Below are 13,532 nucleotides of genomic sequence, written 5' to 3'. Positions count from 1 at the left end.
ATGTGCAGCTCTCAGCAGAAGAGAGTTCAAGCAGCTTCAATACAAGATGTTTCTCTGTGAATTGTTTTTGAAAGGTGCTGTTCCTTGGCCGAAGTCCCTGGGGGGTGGCTGCTGTGGGCCTGGGGACCCTGGCCAGACCCACTGTCTGCACTGACCCCCTCCCAGCCCCTGCCTCCAGCTCCCAGTGCCTGGCCCCATTGTGGCCTCTGCCTTGCCCATCGCAGCACTGTGGTCAACACCAGCTCATGACTTCAGCAGCGTTGCCCCAGCCCCGGTGCTGAGGACAGGGCTGCTGCTTGCCCTAGGGAGGGCCAGCCTCATTGCTGGCAGTGTTATGAGCATGGATTGACCATAAGTGGCCCTTTATTCTCTCATGCAGGAGCGGGTGTAAACAGACAAAATTCACAGTGACTACTGGCCTCTGCAATGAAGGTGTCAACAGTCTGAAGGAAGATTAGCAGGATCCCTCCTGTCCCTGAGTAACTCTGATCTCCAGCCATTTGCTGCCAAGGCAGTAAGGGAATACGTGGAGCAGCCCTTGTATGACAGGGAGGGTGCAGATGCCTCTCTTATTTATCTCAGGCCTGCAGGAGCCAAGGGACAGGAAGGCATAGATTTCACATCACTTAGCATCACAAGGCCTTCTGGGAATGGTGTCATTTGTACTTTACAGTACCGTCAGAGAGGGAGGAATTGCATCATTTCTGTTTGCTGCCAAGACTATGAGTTTGCTTGGGCCTTGCAGCAATCAAGAAAAAAAAAAGAAAAAAAACCCAGACCCCTGGCAATTTGAGCTTCCTTTAACCCTTCAGGTCCTGGTGCCTCCAAGACACCTCGTGGGGAAGTGCCTGCCTCCCTTCAGCCTGTGGAGAAAGATGTCTCAGATTGTCATGATACCAAAAATGGTCCTTTCTCAGCTGGCGCACTGTGAGCCCAGAGACTTTGAGAACAGGACAGACTGATGCATTCCACAGGCTTTGGGGTCCATCAGTCCACTCTTGGTGTGTTATAAGGTGCTAGGGCTGGTCTCTGCGCAGGTTTCCCCCCCTCAGTCTTTGAGGACTGAGGGAAGTGGTGCAAAAGGGTGCCAGCCCAGGACCGCTGGGAAGCCAAGCTGTGTCCCTCTGTGGGCTGCCCCCAGAAAGAGTTAATGGGCAGGAATGTTCCAGGTGTTTGAAGTTAACACAGTTGCAATAGGGAGGAGAGGGTAGTTTTGGGTGGGGAGAGCAGCCCTCTCTGTGAGCCAATGGCTAAACGATTCAGTCTCAACGCCCAATTTTGGGGCTTATTTCATGGGCAAGATTTTGCAGGAATTTCTTGGCAAGGGGATTTGTCCTGGATTAAAAGTAGGGACTGGGCCGCCGAGTTTGTTGGTGTTTCCATCTCTGTGCTGTAGAAGGTAAAGTACTATGCTCTGGTACCTGGCTTCTTTTAGGGGGAGAAGTGGGGAGGTCTTCCTGGGCTGCTATGTTGAAGGCATCCATTGTGCCTGGGTCTGCTTCTCCCCTGTGCATGAGAAGTGTATTGCAGGGTGGTGGGAAGGTGATAGAAAGGAAACCCAGAAAGTATTAGCAGCAGAGAAGCTGAAGTCTTGCTTTGTGACCCCCTTAGATCAGCCTGAGTTGCTTTAAATAGGTTAATGAGGCACTGCTGGCAGAGTAACTGCAGCAACATGGTACAAACTTCAGTAAAGCAGTGAGAGATTTGTTCGGATGAGAAATCCTACCCGATCCATGCAATGCGACAATCCTTGCAGCTCAGTCACTGCAGCAAGGAACGAGTAGCTGTGTTGTGGTCATCTGCAAGCACAGGGCTAAGTAACTACCATAAGAAAAGGGCCACTGTTCACTGAATTGCCTTTCATTGGAGCAGAGAAATAGGGCAGGACAGAAAGCGTAAGCAGTTAATGGCAGGATTACAAGACAGCGTGCCAGTATCAGCAAGATTGGGCTTGGTGGCTCAGGAGGTCTCTGCCTGCCGTGTCTCTGACCTTCCGCAGGTGGACAGCCAAGTCGGTAGCAGTTCATAAGTAAGGCCTTTGCTGGCTGGGCCTGGCTTGTGCTTTGGTTATACATGCGGGTGTGTGTAAGTCACTTTTTTGCATGCTTTGGGGCCTAGAAGGCAGCCGTTGCTCTGCTTTGCCTTGCTTGTTACCCAGCCTCGGGAGGACCTCAGGCCCTTTGCTTGAGGCACTGCGACCTCCCCGATTTCCCTTGTGGCCATACCAACCTGGCTCCATTTTCTAAGCACTTGCCTTTTAATCTAGGCCAGCAGATGTGTTGCTCTGCTGACAGAAGCAAGAGTCTGTAACCTATACCTGCCACTGCCCAGTACATCCTGATAACACTGGACCAGAACTACCTTGTTAGCATTTAGATTTGATTTAGACTGTGCTGCATTTCTGTTTGCAGACTGAAGGGACATCCCAGATGTGAACACACATAGTGGGCTGATCCTTGTGGTTGCAGCTTGAGCTGTGCAGGTTGATAGGTGGTGGGGAGGAGGGGGTGACCTGGCCCTTCTGTCAGTGGAAGATTGAATCTGCAGTCCAGCAGTGACTACAACAGCCTGCTGACTTTAGCATGGCTGCTCTTCCTCAGCACAGCAAGTCCATGCTAGGCAGTGGTGCAGCTAGCACAGAGGTGTCTTTATCTTTCTCGCTTACACGTGGGATTTCACTTCATCCTGGGCCTAAATACATCCTTACTTGCTTCTGCTGACTGGGTTGTCTTTTAGGCAGTAGGTAGGGTCTATAGCTTTTGAAAGTTTTACTTTTGGAGAGTCATAGGCTGTGTCCCCAAATGGGCAGAACCCTTGTTTGTCATGTGTTAACTAAGCCCAGGAAATCCACCTCACACTGACAGCTCTCAGGATGGACTCATACCTGATCCAAGTGGATGGCCATGGAGATCATGCCCCTGTACTGGATGTTCATCTCAAGACCAATGGGAACAGCGTATCACTGGGGAAGGTGAAGGGCCGGAAGCCAAGATGGGCTGTCAGGGCTTCTGAAATGTCAAAGAAGACTTTCAATCCTGTCCGAGCCATCGTAGACACCATGAAGGTGGAGCCCAACCCAAAGAAAGCTATGATCTCCTTGTCCTTAGGTGAGCATAGTGCTGTGGCTGAAGCCTCTGGGCAGCGGGGTCGACTGTGTGGCTGGCAGATTGCAGGGCTCTGAAGCACAAAGCTTGTGCAAACACCCAGGGATAGGCCAGACAACCACACAGCTCTGTGCCTGTCACAGATCAGTGAGAACTTTACTATTTTTCAATCTTTGAAAAGGAGACCCGACGGTCTTTGGAAACCTTCCCACAAATGATGAGGTCACACGGGCTGTGAAGGAGGTTTTGGACTCGGGACGTTACAATGGCTATGCTCCATCTGTTGGTAAGTTGACAAAGCTTTCCTGAGAGAGCAGGATGAAGGCGTGTGCCAGCTCCTACAGCACTGCAGGTATATGGAGCCTACAGTCATCTTTCCTGCAGCTGTTCTCACCAATAGTCCCGTGAGCACACAAGCACGTGCATCCTCTATATAGACCTGAGTCCTCTTCCCTGCATGATCTGTTTGAGGCCCAGAGCCTCCTGCAGAAGCCATGTTCACCTCCCAGCGACCGTTAGAGTGGGCAGGGTTTCAGGCAGCCGGACAGGCTCAGGATTGTGTATTACTGCCATGGGTTGCAGCCAAATTCCTTCCTGGTTTGCTTTGACCAGGATTCCCCTTGGGCTTCCTGACTTCACAGACAATACAAGCCTGGTTTTCGGTTAGTGCAAAAAGCAGGTACAGACCATAGCTCACACCCGCCTCACAGGGCACTCCACATGGTGACAGGGAGGGCTGCTTCTGTGCCCTCACTGGACACTGAACGCCATGTGAGAGCACTCGGCCTCCTGCTGGGTCAGAGCAGCTCTCTGGCAACCCTGTGCCGTGCTCCTGTCAGTTCTGTGCCCAGGACATGCTGGGGCAGGGGCCTGCCACCCTGCACTTGGCCTGCCTGGCCCAGCCTTGGACATGCACAGAACTTGGCCTGAGGCAGGACAGCCACCTTGGGACCGTGTCACTGACAAACAGGCTTTCCCTGGCTGTGTGGCAGCTGTGAGCCTTGTGCTGCCAAGAAAAAAGAAACAGTCTGTAAAAACCTCCCTTGCATGTTTGGCTCCTCTTTCCCCAGGCTACCAGTCATGCCGGGAAGCAGTGGCCGCATACTACAGCTGCCCAGAGGCACCACTGGAGGCCCAGGTACCGGTCGGCGCCCAGCGCAGGCACTCCCATGGCAGAGCAGCAGTGCTGCCGCCCCTGCTGCACCACACCTGCCCCGGCTCCCTCCCCTGCTTGGCTGTGGGACATGGGCTGTGGACAGCCCATGGCCTTGTCCCTCAGTGGCCTCCTGCTGCTCTCATCCCCTGTCCCAAGCCCTTCTCCTGCACCCTCCTCAGGAGGAGGCTGAGCTCTCCAGCTGTTGGAGGTTTAACATCTTCAGTCAGGCTCTGCACTTCTCTTTCTGGCTGAGAAGCTCTTACCTGGCAGAGCCTGGGCATTATGTCCCTCCCATGTGGCTGGGGCACGTCAGAGTGCCTGTGCTTTCTGCTGACTCCCATATGCTCTTTGCAGGATGTCATCTTAACAAGTGGCTGCAGCCAGGCCATAGAGCTTGCCTTGGCAGTGCTGGCCAACCCTGGCCAGAACATCCTGGTGCCACGGCCCGGTTTCTCCCTCTACAAGACTCTGGCATTGTCTATGGGGATTGAGGTCAAACTCTACAACCTCTTGGTAAGTGATGGCAGGCCTGGAAGCGACAGCCGTGACATTTCTGCTTCTCAGAAATACCCTGGCCCTGCCTGGGAAGTGGGTGAAGATGACCTGAGCAAACCTGGGCACCCTGTCACACCCCACCCTGTGTGGCAAGTCCAGTTCATCAGGTGTTACTTCCCCTTCTCTTCACTAGCCAGAAAAGTCCTGGGAAATTGATTTGGAGCACTTGGAGTCTCTGGTGGATGAGAAGACAGCTTGCCTCATTGTGAACAACCCATCGAACCCCTGTGGTTCTGTGTTCAGCAAGAGCCACCTCCAGAAGATCCTGGCAGGTAAGCCTGCCTGTGTGCATCTGTGGCATGATTGCAGTCTGGTGTCTGACCATATTGTCAATGTCTCTATCACTGCAGCACCACAGCCCAGGGCTTTGCTTTTCTCCTCATAGCTGACTCCAGCTCAGGAAGCGGGGCTTGCTCAGTGCAGAGGTGTTGCCTTATGTGGGCAAGAATATGCAGAGTATGTGTCTTGCTCTTCCCCAAATGCTCTGTGTGCCATGGACTGCTTATTTCTCCACTCTTGCTCTGGAGAGGGAGAGTGTTCACAGAGAGTCCTGTGCTTCCTGAGTCCTGGCCTGCCAGTGGGAGGGCTGTGCTGCTTGCTCACACAGGGGAGAGCAGAACCAGGCTCAGGCAGGGCAGAGATGTCCAGTGACTGAGCTCTCTGAATGAACAGTCTGTAGGAGGAAGACAGGGACCTTCTACCCTGGGACAGTGCTTCCCTCGGAGCCCTGCCAAGCCCTGCAGCAAAGGGCAAGTCTGCTCCCATGGCGGATGCAGGCTGGCCAGGCTGAATGCCTTCTCTCTTACAGTGGCGTCTAGACAGTGTGTGCCTATCCTTGCTGACGAGATCTATGGAGACATGGTGAGTGTCAGTTGCAGTTCTTTGCACCCCTCTGCTGTCTGTCCTTTCTGATGCACTTGCCCTTTGGCCATGGCAGCCAGGTCACCAACAGCTCCACTCCTCCGTACTGTCCCTGGGTCCATGCCTGGAGCTCCCAGTCCTCTGGTGTGCGGTGCTGGGGATACCTCTCATGTCCAGCTCCTTTCTTATTCCCAACAGCTCGCTTTCATGTCAGTGCACTTAACCATGTTCATACCGTGAAGCTGGGAGCTTTCACCATCAATTTCCCCTCACTTCCCTGCTTCCCTTTTTCTTGTGCCTCATGCACACTACCACAGCTCTCACAATAAGAGGCAGGGACAGCCCTAACACTGCCTTCTGTCACAGGTGTTTGCTGACTGCAAATATGAACCCATTGCAACTCTCAGCACCAACGTGCCAATCTTGTCCTGTGGTGGCTTGGCAAAGCGGTGGCTAGTCCCGGGCTGGCGGATGGGCTGGATCCTAATTCATGACAGGAGAGACATCTTTGGTAATGAGGTGAGAACTGCTGAGTGTTACTGTCATGGCAACAGACCTGCAGTGTCTCAGTGTGTAGATCAACAGTGTGTAGGCTTTAACTGATACAGGCATGTACTGCTTTTTGCTCTCATATGGGTGTCAACCAATTGCTTACATGCATTTCTGCAACTCTAGGATTTTAATGTCCCTTCCTTACTCCATCTCTTCCTATATATGGCTGCCTACCCACATCTACACTGTAACACACTCCTTGTCCTACTGCTCCTTCATATATTTCTTGTCCTTTTTGTGTGTTTCTAATTCCTTCTCTTCTCAAATAGCTCCAGTGTGCACTGAAAGTATTGTATGGCTTATCCAGCATGTGGAGTGCATGTGTGGTCTCTATGTGTTCTTATATGGCTTTGCTTTAAAGTAAGTACAAAGCACCTTGCAGTGCTGCAAGTGCTTTACCTGGCTGTTCAGCTGTGTTAAGACGAACAACCATCTACTGCAGTGACCTTTCCACCTAGAGGTCTTTCTGCAGAAGGAGAACTTGTCTCCTTAGCAGAAGAGCTAGTGTTGGTTGTCCCTACCTAGCTTTGAAAGTGTTGATTGTGGGTCCAAACCTAAGGGAAATGTGAAGCAGTATTTGGAACAGTTTTGGCTTTATTTGTATTAGCTGTATTCCAGCCCGGTTTGAGGCAGACTGGGAAGCTCCAAAGGTTGTCTCTGTTGGCATTACAAGCTGCAACTGAGGAACAGAAAATGGCACTGTAAATAGTCTGTAAATACCTGGCATACAGTCAAGCTCACTGAAGGGAGGGGTTCGAACAACCGTAGAAGTAGTATAGGCCTTGGAGCTGTCCCTTCCTGCAGGGAGGCACAGTCTGACCTGCAAATATCACCATGTTTTTTCAGATCAGGGATGGCCTTGTAAGACTGAGTCAAAGGATCCTAGGACCCTGTACCGTTGTCCAAGGAGCACTGGAACGTATTTTGCACCAAACACCCCCTGAGTTCTACCACAACACCCTCAGTATCCTCAAGGTAAACAGGCTGTAACAGGTCAGCACAGTTTGTTTGTTGATTTTTTTGGAGGGAGTTGTATCTCTCTAGCTCGTCATCACTCTCTAGACCATCATCCCTCCCCACCCTGCTTCAAGGCGCAGTTCTGTCTGTGATGAGAGCCCAACAAATCCAGTTCCAGCAGAAGTCTTGGTAACTGGGGCAAAAATATTGGCTGTGATAAGTTTTGGGTGGCCCAGCCCTGCAGCTGGAGCTGGTGACCCAGGGTCGGGATGTTTGGCACCAATTTGCTGAACTCAGCTCAGTCACACCACTCTTCTCAAGGCCACGATCACCCGTGCTGTTTGCATTCATTGTCCCTTTATTTGCAGTGGGCAAACCTGTTTATAGTCTGGTCCAGAACTTGGCTTCCATTCACTGAACTACCTCCTGGAATTTCTCCTGTTTTGAAACTTTTCCTTTCTGCTTTTCAGTCCAATGCTGACCTTTGTTATGCTGCCTTATCAGCTATCCCTGGACTCCAACCTGTCCGTCCTGCTGGAGCCATGTACCTCATGGTAAGTGTAGAGAGAGAGATGCCATTTCTAGATCATCGACACTCACAGCAGGTCTCGTTGCCAGTGCTTGTCAGTGGTTTCAGATTGGCGCTTGGCACCAGCTCTCAGTGACCATGCATTTCCACAGCGCGCGCGGTGCATCCTTTGGTCACTTTAGAAAGCCAGAATGTGTTGTGCACTTCTCACATGGCAGAGGCTGGTACATTTCACCCACTTGCTCAGGCACAGTACTTAAGGACTTCTACTTTGCAAAACCATGTTTTTTTACCTGGATTTTAGCCTGCTGGCAATGGGAAGCCCCCCACACCACAAGTCAGATTATCATACCTCCTGTTCTTCCTACTAGCATGTCTGTCTTCTGCCTATACTGTTGCCTCTCTTTCTGCCTTCTCCCATAGCTGTTTGTTTTTTTTTTTTTAAACTTTTTATGGTGTGGTGAAATTTTCTTTTTAATTTCAAAAATCCCAAGTGAGACATCCAAGTCTCCGAAGTTTAACACATTTTTAATCTCCTTTTTTGGTCTCATACTGTCTCCAGCTTTTCATTAGCTTTTAAAAATGTGCACCCACAATGGGAGAAAATGGCAGTATCGATCTCATTCATGTTCTATAGATAATTCTTTATCAGTTGACCCTGTTTCCAATCTTATCCAGAGGTACAACAGTAATTCTGCTTATGCTCTTTGTGTAGAGGAACAGCTCTAAGGTTCTTTCACACCTATTGTATTTCTGCAGTATCTGAGCATTTATTTCAAATTACATCATCTGGTAAAACTTTTCTACCACTGGATCTTTCACAGCTTCTGCATGCAAATTATCTCTCACCTGGTTTAAGGATAGTTTCATGAAATGCTTAAAGTAATCTTTGGTTCTAAACAAATGGCCAGGATATCACTGTCCTTATGTGATAAAGGGACAGCCTCCTTCTTTCCAAATACAGACCAGAAACATTTATTGAACATTTCAGCATTTCCATGTCATTTTACCAATTACATCATCCTAGAAGGATTTCTTTTGTTTGTGGTATTCTAGACCTTGCTATCTTCTTTTTTTTTAAAATCAAAACATCAGTTTGTCTTTTTCTTACTGTATGGATTTCTTGCATGACCTAATTATTAATGCATATTGACTAGAGTTCTCTCCCGATCTATTTTTCAATATCTTATTTATTCCTTTTCACTTCTAATTAGTTACTGTATCTCTTTTTTACTAAAGTCATCCTTAACTAAAATTCCGGCTTTACGTAGTTAACGAATACTTCTTAAAGAAGCCCCAGTTTTCATGTATATGTTTCTGTTTGTGTCTTACATTCCAGTCAGCCCAAATCATGAGCAAAAATTGAGGGCAGATAGCTTCATGTGGGTAAGCAGGGCCATTGCAGTTAATTTTGGAGCCCTTGGTTGCCATGTTACATCCTTCTGTTGCAGGTTGAGATTGAGATGGAGCATTTCCCTGAGTTTGAAAATGATGTGGAGTTCACTGAGCGACTCATTTCAGAGCAGTCTGTGTTCTGCTTGCCAGCCACGGTGAGCCTGACACTGGGAGCAATGGAGCCAGAGCACTGGGAGGGAAGCACAGGGGTTCGGAGCCTTTAGCTCTGGTTACCTGCTGGGAGTCGTGTGTGCAGTGTCCATGGACCTTGGATACTCTCCAGCTCTCTCCTAGCTCCCTACAGCCCATTCTCTGGGTTCTGTGTAGTCAGTACAGAGTCCTGTCACCCTTTGTAAGGGTCTACACAGATGGAGATATTTGCTTGGAACAGAAAAACAATCTGTCCGACAGTCTGTCTTACCCTGGCTATCTTCACTTGCTGACACAGCATGTGACCCCAGGTCAGGGCTGTGGATCTACAGCACTGTCCTAGGTAATGTCAGCTTCATCCTTTCTCCTTTCAGTGCTTTGAGTACCCAAACTTTTTCCGTGTGGTGATCACTGTGCCTGAGGAGATGATCTTGGAGGCCTGCAGCCGCATTCAGGAATTCTGCGAGACGCACTATCAGGGTGCTGAGGGGGCCCAGGATCTGGAGTGTGACAAGTAGCCACAGCTAGCCTCCTGCCTCTGCCAGGCTACACCTCGTGTGAGGCAGCAGCCAGCCAAGCAGGTCTGCTTCTAGCCAGCCCCACAGTCCCTGCCTGCAAGCAGCTGCTGTCCTGCTGCATCCCTTTTTGTGCTCCATAGACCCCTCAGCACTCTGGGAAGAAGCAGCCACTTCTGTCTCCTCCTCCACTGCAGCTTGCACACCCTCTGGCATCCAGTGCCTGTGGGCTCCGTGTGCTCTGCATTTGCACCCTGTGTTGTTCCTCCCTGCCTGTGACTCAGCTGCAGTCAGGGGCACGTGCCGCTCCTGTGTCAGGCCCTGTGGCCAGTAGCTCCTGTGCAGGCTGTGTGTCCCCCTGGGGACAGGAGAAGGCCGCTGTCTCAGAGGACAAGACAAAAGTACCCACCTCTCACTGACCTGTGTTACCTTAGGAGGCCAGAGCTCTTCACACCGAACCCTTTGTGTGACAAAGGGAGTAAGTTATTGTGACTTTTTTTTATTAATAAACATTCTGACATGGTGAGTGTCTGCAGTGTTCCGGTTGCACCTGGTCTGGTGTGGTCACTCCGCGAGACAGAGCAGCGGGTGCTGTGCCCACTGCTGTGGGCAGGCGCTGCCCCTGCTCCCCAGCCAGCGGTGCCTGGTACTGGTGTCCAGTGCTCAGGCTGGGGCAGCAGTGAGGAAGGGGTGGCACCCCATGAAATGATTGCACTGTGTGGGTTGTTTGTGATGTGTCAGAAGTGTCAAGGTTACTGATAAAGCTCTGTGGGTAATAAGGAATAGGTGGCCTGTTGTCTGCTCATTTTGTGGAAAGAGGAGTGCCTGTGCAGTCAAGAGGAGAAAGTGCCCATCAGAGCACCTGTTCTGGTGAGCTGCTCAAGGAGCCGTTGCTACAGCTGACAGTGGGGCGACTTGCGGAGTGCCTTGTATCGTCACCTACAGCTATCTTTACCTGTCCTTCTGCAGAATCAGGATCCACAGGTAACCCTGCCTCCCCACTCCCAGGAAAAGTGAGCTAGCTGTAGATGACACACTCTTAGATGCCTTGCTGGGTTCTGTAGACATCTCATTGCCTCTCTTTCCTTTGCTCAGGACTAAGTCTGGGTACCAGTACTCTATTAGAGGGAAGTTATCCATGTGAGAAAGACAGCAGTGTATGAAAATGCCATGGACACATCAACTGAGTGTCCATGCTACATGCTTTCCCTTTAAAGAAAACAATCTCAGAGCAAAAAGAAAGATAGAGAAGCTGGGGCTATGGGTGAATGGTAGATGGCTTCAGAGATTTTATACCATTAGACCTCCAAATAGAGCTAAATAACCTGAGCTGCTTAAGACAAAACATTGACAAATAATAAGTAGGGTGGTGTGTGAGGGGTCTGTTGGGCCAGGAGATCTTTACAGCATGACATTGATGCATTGTTACACTGTCTTGTATCTACATCTTGTCAAGATTCATCTGTCTCCTTGAACTCTTCTACAAGTGTCTTGGGTTCTGTGGCTTTAATTCCCATTTCTAATTAATAGTTCCTGGTTTTAGAGAAAGCTCCTCATTTCAGGTGGCTCTCCCTTTCCTTTCAGACTTCCCTCAGAGATCTCTGTTAACATGAAAATATTCTGCAATGATTAACAGTGTTCTGTTTCTTAGGCCAGCAGCATTTGGCTAGGGACACTAAGAGAGACAGAGATATAAGCATAAACCTCAAGATACTTAGATTTCTCAATGACACATCTTCTATTGCCATCTTTTGCCAACACAATATTGCATTTTGACCACACTTAGGTTTTCCCTGCTGCAATAGCAAACTAGCATTAAACTGTGAACGTGCTAATATAATTTTTCAGATGTTGTACTAACAGATGCTCGGTGTCACAGTGTGGGTGTAGCCCAGAGCACCCTGGCAGCCATACGAACTAGCTGGTGTATGGAGTATGCAGGAGCACACTAGCCTGCCCTTGGAAAGGCATCGCACACAGACATCTCATCAGTCATTTGTCTAATCTTTCCTTGTTCTGAAAGCCACGGGGAGCAAGTTTTGCTCTGGCTCAGGAGGAACTTGCTCTAACTGGAATTTGGCACACATGTTTGTTGAGGTTTGATTGTGAGGTGACAATAAAACCATGGCAGATGTATTGTTAACCCTCTCCTCCCTTCAGCCCCTCCCTCTCCCCCCTTCCCACTAAGGACAGGCGATCAGGAGGAAAAGAAGGACAGAGAGAAGAGGGCTGTAAAAATTTAAAATGTTTTACTAATGCTACTGATAAAATAGAGAAAAAATAATACAAAATATACAAAACCAATCTTGAAAGTCCTGGCAACTGCTCCAGCAGATGTAGGGCCAGCACCCGAAGTCCTGGACTGGACTTGAAGGCAACCAGAACTGGATTCAGTCTGTCACTAGGCCTCAGTTTGCAGGGATGACTTGGAAGGTCCTCTCCTAATGTTGGCCATAAGGAAAAGGGATGAGATCCTTGTGATCTCCCTCTTTTATATGAAGTATCATGTGAACGGGATGTTATACTCAGTTGGTCAGTTTTTGGTCACTTGTTTCTCGTTGCCCCTCTCATGAGATGTACACCCATTGTTATCAGTGACCTCGCATTCCATTGCTATGTCTACCAAAACATGTATCTAACTTTCAGGAGGGTGCATTTAATAAGAAGGCTTTAGCTGACAGGCAAATTCACTAAAAGAGAAACTTGTTTTTAACAAAACCAGGACAATGTTGTACCTCTGCTCCAGTGGCTTCTGGTGCTTGCCTGACTGTTGCATTTCCTTTCCATCCTCTACAAATGATATTTTCTAAAGCGACCAGAGTGACTGTATACAGCACCCCTGCCAGAAAAGCTCTTTCCAAAAGTCAGAGTTCTGCTCTCTTCTCTTCATCTCTTTGAAAGTGATGAGTGACTGACATACAGGTGACTTTTTTTTTTATGATTACTGCTAAGTTTCTTTGCTGCAATGAACAGGGTTTTCCCTGTGCATTTCAAAATACAAAGATGCAGCAGTACTTAAAATCCAGTGATCAGTACAGTAGATCTTGCACGGCCACACTGTAGGTTTCCTTTTTTTTCCTTTACAGCTTCAGTAGTGCCAGCTGGAAAACACAAACTTTCTCTGCTTTGAAAAGGAGGTTACTTTCTGTGGCAAGGATTCACCAGGGCACAGTCGCCCTGTTGACTTTTAGGGCAGCTCCCTGATGTCGTAATTTGGGGTGTAGGAAATGTGAGCCATCCCATCACACACCTCTTCAAGGTGAATTGTGACATCAGGAACTAACTGATCCCTCTAGATAAATATTTACAGACACATGAGAGAGACTTGTAGTCTTCTAAATCTGCCTTTCTCCCAGGAAGGCAAGAAAGACTGGAAGGTATCAGTTTTTGTGTTTGAGAGTCCAAATGCTCTTCCAAGGTCAAAGCTGTGATCTGAGCAACACAGGATATTACAAGGTACCAAATTTGCCTTCGGATTTTAGAAGACAATGCCACCTCTCATCTCTGCCTGGAATCCTGACAGTGAATAAACATTGCTGTCTCCGAAGGAGGATGTTCCCAATGGCAGGGCTTATGAGACAGGCGAGTTGAAGCAAAAAAAACAGCAGGGATACAGAACATGTGAAGGGCTTTGATCAGTCTGAGTCGCAGGGTTGTGATCTATCTTTCATGTGACAGATGGCTCCAGGGTTAATATTCCTGCACTGACTTGGTGGTGTGGGGTCCTTCTGCAATCAGTGGAAAGAGAGAGAGATTCC

The 13,532-nt window shown here is 49.1% G+C and overlaps 2 protein-coding genes across 3 annotated transcripts in view; both read left to right on the top strand.

Annotated features, from left to right (window-relative positions):
- Positions 1 to 1,217: 1,217 nt before the first annotated feature.
- The window catches only part of TAT (tyrosine aminotransferase), a 21,548-nt gene continuing 9,233 nt past the window's right edge, over positions 1,218 to 13,532 (top strand). Inside the window, exons 1-12 of one of the 2 annotated variants that reach the window (XM_005504700.3) lie at positions 1,218 to 1,399; positions 2,865 to 3,107; positions 3,286 to 3,390; positions 4,175 to 4,242; positions 4,615 to 4,773; positions 4,949 to 5,087; positions 5,624 to 5,676; positions 6,043 to 6,195; positions 7,075 to 7,203; positions 7,656 to 7,739; positions 9,166 to 9,264; positions 9,634 to 10,300. In XM_005504700.3, the coding sequence (XP_005504757.2) occupies positions 2,873 to 3,107; positions 3,286 to 3,390; positions 4,175 to 4,242; positions 4,615 to 4,773; positions 4,949 to 5,087; positions 5,624 to 5,676; positions 6,043 to 6,195; positions 7,075 to 7,203; positions 7,656 to 7,739; positions 9,166 to 9,264; positions 9,634 to 9,777 (1,368 nt within the window). In that variant the 5' untranslated portion in view covers positions 1,218 to 1,399; positions 2,865 to 2,872 and the 3' untranslated portion in view covers positions 9,778 to 10,300. Of the gene's footprint in view, positions 1,400 to 2,864; positions 3,108 to 3,285; positions 3,391 to 4,174; positions 4,243 to 4,614; positions 4,774 to 4,948; positions 5,088 to 5,623; positions 5,677 to 6,042; positions 6,196 to 7,074; positions 7,204 to 7,655; positions 7,742 to 9,165; positions 9,265 to 9,633; positions 10,301 to 13,532 lie in introns of those variants that run through there. The other variant, XM_065028277.1, reaches the window with a different exon arrangement.
- LOC102092724 (carbohydrate sulfotransferase 4) overlaps positions 10,738 to 13,532 on the top strand; it is a 9,217-nt gene continuing 6,422 nt past the window's right edge. The window contains exon 1 of the mRNA XM_013367767.3: positions 10,738 to 10,758. The gene's annotated coding sequence lies outside the window, so the exon portion shown is untranslated. The remainder of the gene's footprint in view (positions 10,759 to 13,532) is intronic.

This window comes from Columba livia, chromosome 13 (genome assembly GCF_036013475.1).
Source record: "Columba livia isolate bColLiv1 breed racing homer chromosome 13, bColLiv1.pat.W.v2, whole genome shotgun sequence".
Lineage (NCBI taxonomy): Eukaryota > Metazoa > Chordata > Aves > Columbiformes > Columbidae > Columba > Columba livia.
This window is presented reverse-complemented; position numbering and strand designations above follow the sequence as displayed.